We start from the raw sequence: 3057 nt of genomic DNA, 5'->3' as shown, positions 1-3057 counted from the left end.
GCAGTTTTTGGAGGCTCATTGTGACCCTCAGATATACTTGTGTAACGTGACTTTTTGAAGAGAAATTCTTTAGACTATTGAGAATAGATTTCTAAAAAAAAATGATTAAAAGTATAATTTAAATTGAGTAAAGAGTAAGAAAATCGGAGGAAAAATGATGCATTTAAGATGAACACCGGCTGAAGGAACTGCAGGTGGACGGCTGCAAAAAAAGTTGACCCTCGGCCGGTCCGCTCATTGTACACCGTATTTGCTGTCGTCCCAAGCTGCGGTGACTGACAATGAGGTGAATGGTCGAGTAATAATAAGTTAATAAATCTATAGCTGCACTCTGGGTTAAACCTGTAGCTGGTGTAAGGATTTCTTTACTTCAAATCAGGAAACTTTGAAGCCTCAGAGCGAGTTCTAAAAATATTTTGTTTTGAAAATAAAAAAATAGGCATACATTTATTTGCCTGCGAGAACGATTTGGCCAACAAGCCCGTTAAAATTTCTCAAATGTGATTTTTTGGGCAACCTTAGTGTACCTCTTAAATAGATTTTTCTTGAGATTCTCAAATTCAAACAAAGTGGAGTGAGATTTTGCTTTTCAAATGAAAACAAAGTGGAAGGGAGTTTCGTTTGGCTTTTAAAAAGTTAAACTTTTTCGTAACTGCCCCTGTACTTTTCAGTCGTTTAACAGCCCTCAAAAAGGTTTATATCACATTTGGCTGATATCATACATATGTATATTTACATTCAATGCCAAACTCTCCTTTCATTTATATAGTAGGTACTAGAACATTAGTTGTTAAAATAAATAAAAAAAAAATATTGCAATAAATAAAAATGCTTAACGACATTAAGAATAGTTCTGACTTTATTTTTCAGAGAATACCCCTGTGATCATTATACGAGTGTGATCAATGTCACTCTGATGAATACAGGTTGTCCACGGGCTCCAGTCCACGACGCTGCACTGCAGCTTCTGCAACTTCTTGACCAGAGATTTTTTGGTAACGTGAGTCCGTTAGCTGCTACGGAATTCGATATCGGCAAGTCTTTTTCTTTTTCCATTTAAGAAATATTAAAGAAATCATCCATTTTGAAAGGGATAGGTTTTCATTCTCTTTTCGGGTCTTTACAGCTGCAAAAATTGATGAGATACTTATACCTGTCGAACTTTTCGTGCTTTCTTTACTTTTTCCGATGCATTTTCATAGAGGGAGTGCCATCCTTATATTTTCTCGTACGATATTTTCAGAAAGATTGCATTTCATGACATTCCGTCCAAGGTGCATTGATAGTTTGTGCACGATGACGATACATTGATCCACCTGAACGGTCGGAATCCATGACTGAAAATAACAATTTTCTGTTATTTTCTTTACATCAAATTTATGCAAATTGATATTGATGTTTAAAATATCTATTCATGACACTGCCCTACAAAAATTACTGTTTTTTCTTTTGAATGTTTCTGGTAATTTTTTATATACTTTTAGACTCCGATTTGGAATATGGCAAGAAAAATGCCCCATCACTTCAAGTTTTTGGGAAAAACGGATTTAAAAGATCGATAAAACGTGTTTTTGGCTATATTTGAGTGTTCGTACAAAATTAACGAATGGTGATAGAACCTTCTACTTGGGCTTGCATTTCAGCTTGAACCTTCGACTGCAATCTCAGATAAGGACAGATAGGAGACTCAAATATAGATTTTTAGGAACTATTTTTTCAGTCATACGCCAAAACTAATGTGCGGAACAAACAGTTCCCAACGACTCTACGTTCGAGCCTCCTACTTATTATAATATGCCATTGTAGTCGTAGCTTTAAGCTTTAATTTCAACCCAAGTAGATACTCAAAAATGTCTGAAAAAATTGTTTGTTCTTTTCGACCCTTTAAACCCATTTTCTCAAAATCTTGGCACGATATAGCATTTTTGTTATCATATTTATCACGATGAAGTGTAGTAATTCAATATCTAAGTTACCATATATTTTCCGAATTAAATTTCACCCCCTTCCCTTCTTTAAATATTTATCGAAATGGGAAAAAAATTCTTCTCATGAACTGCTATCCAATAGGATTACAATTTGCCCAAGTTTGAATTCTATTCAAGAAATTCGGAGTTTTGGAGGGAAGGTACTCTCGAGAACACAGACCCTATATTGTAAGGTAAAGGCACCCATGGGGTTGTTGCATGTTTTGAAGTATATAATATAAAATTGAATATAATTATTTAAGGACCTAAAAGGTGTTCAGATTGCATAAAATTTAATTAAAACGGGGATTTGCAAAGCGTGACAGTGTAAATATGCCAACAGTCGGCATATGGATTTGTGTGCATTTCATGCGTCAAAATTTTTGATTAAAAAGTATCTTCTCATCCCTGCTGCAGCGCCATATTCGCCTAAACACAGGCAAAATTCTCATTAGTGATGATGGTATTGAAATATTTAGCGTCGTCGATAGTAACTGTTGAACGGTAATTCATGTATTTACAAGCATTTTATTGAGGTATACATTATGGTAATATTTTTTTCGTTGACTAAGAATCGAAGTTCTGAAAACGGTAAAAGAACCGAACGCTACAGAATAACATGTCATATATCTGCCTCTAATAAGCCGTTTTAGAATGTTATTTGAAAACATATTTCTCTTATTTTAACTCTTTTTGTACAATTATTTTGCACGAATTTATTTTCTTGAGTATTTGTCTTTAAATACAGTTTTATAAACTACATAATTATTTTTAAGCCTTCTTGTGCAATTTTGTTGCACAATTTGTATTTTTTAAAGTTTATGTTTGCTTAATAAATGTACCTTTTATTATTAATATAATAATTTTAAATATTTGAGACGAAACACTATTTGAGGCGAACGTAGCGCCTCGGTAGGGATTGAGAAGGTACTTCTTCTTAGTTTTAAGTATTTAACAGGATGCGTTGTTTCAAGGTTGCAGAGTTGTTTGAAAAAGGCTTTTAATACTTTTTTAAACATATTTTTTCTGATATAAGAAGTGTTCAAACCTTTTTCAAATATACTTATGATTTTAGAATTTTATGCAGTAT

The 3057-nt window shown here is 33.4% G+C and overlaps 2 protein-coding genes across 12 annotated transcripts in view; one reads left to right on the top strand and one right to left on the bottom strand.

The window, feature by feature from the left end:
• Positions 1 to 3057, top strand: part of LOC117176271 (protein furry) — a 248667-nt gene that overhangs the window by 44633 nt on the left and 200977 nt on the right. For all 10 annotated transcript variants that reach the window (XR_004467596.1, XM_033366444.1, XM_033366448.1 and 7 more), the window contains one exon: positions 871 to 1034. Coding sequence is in view for 9 of the 10 variants with exons in the window: in XM_033366444.1 (XP_033222335.1) it covers positions 871 to 1034 (164 nt within the window). In the remaining variant the exon portion in view is untranslated. The remainder of the gene's footprint in view (positions 1 to 870; positions 1035 to 3057) is intronic.
• The window catches only part of LOC117176272 (neuropeptides capa receptor), a 42142-nt gene that overhangs the window by 11294 nt on the left and 27791 nt on the right, over positions 1 to 3057 (bottom strand). The window contains exon 3 of one of the 2 annotated variants that reach the window (XR_004467597.1): positions 1154 to 1337. Coding sequence is in view for 1 of the 2 variants with exons in the window: in XM_033366450.1 (XP_033222341.1) it covers positions 1240 to 1337 (98 nt within the window). In the remaining variant the exon portion in view is untranslated. Of the gene's footprint in view, positions 1 to 1010; positions 1338 to 3057 lie in introns of those variants that run through there. The other variant, XM_033366450.1, reaches the window with a different exon arrangement.

Source organism: Belonocnema kinseyi, chromosome 7 (assembly GCF_010883055.1).
Source record: "Belonocnema kinseyi isolate 2016_QV_RU_SX_M_011 chromosome 7, B_treatae_v1, whole genome shotgun sequence".
In the NCBI taxonomy this organism is placed as follows: domain Eukaryota; kingdom Metazoa; phylum Arthropoda; class Insecta; order Hymenoptera; family Cynipidae; genus Belonocnema; species Belonocnema kinseyi.
The sequence above is the reverse complement of the archived record's forward strand: the minus strand, read 5'-3'. Positions and strand labels throughout refer to the sequence as shown.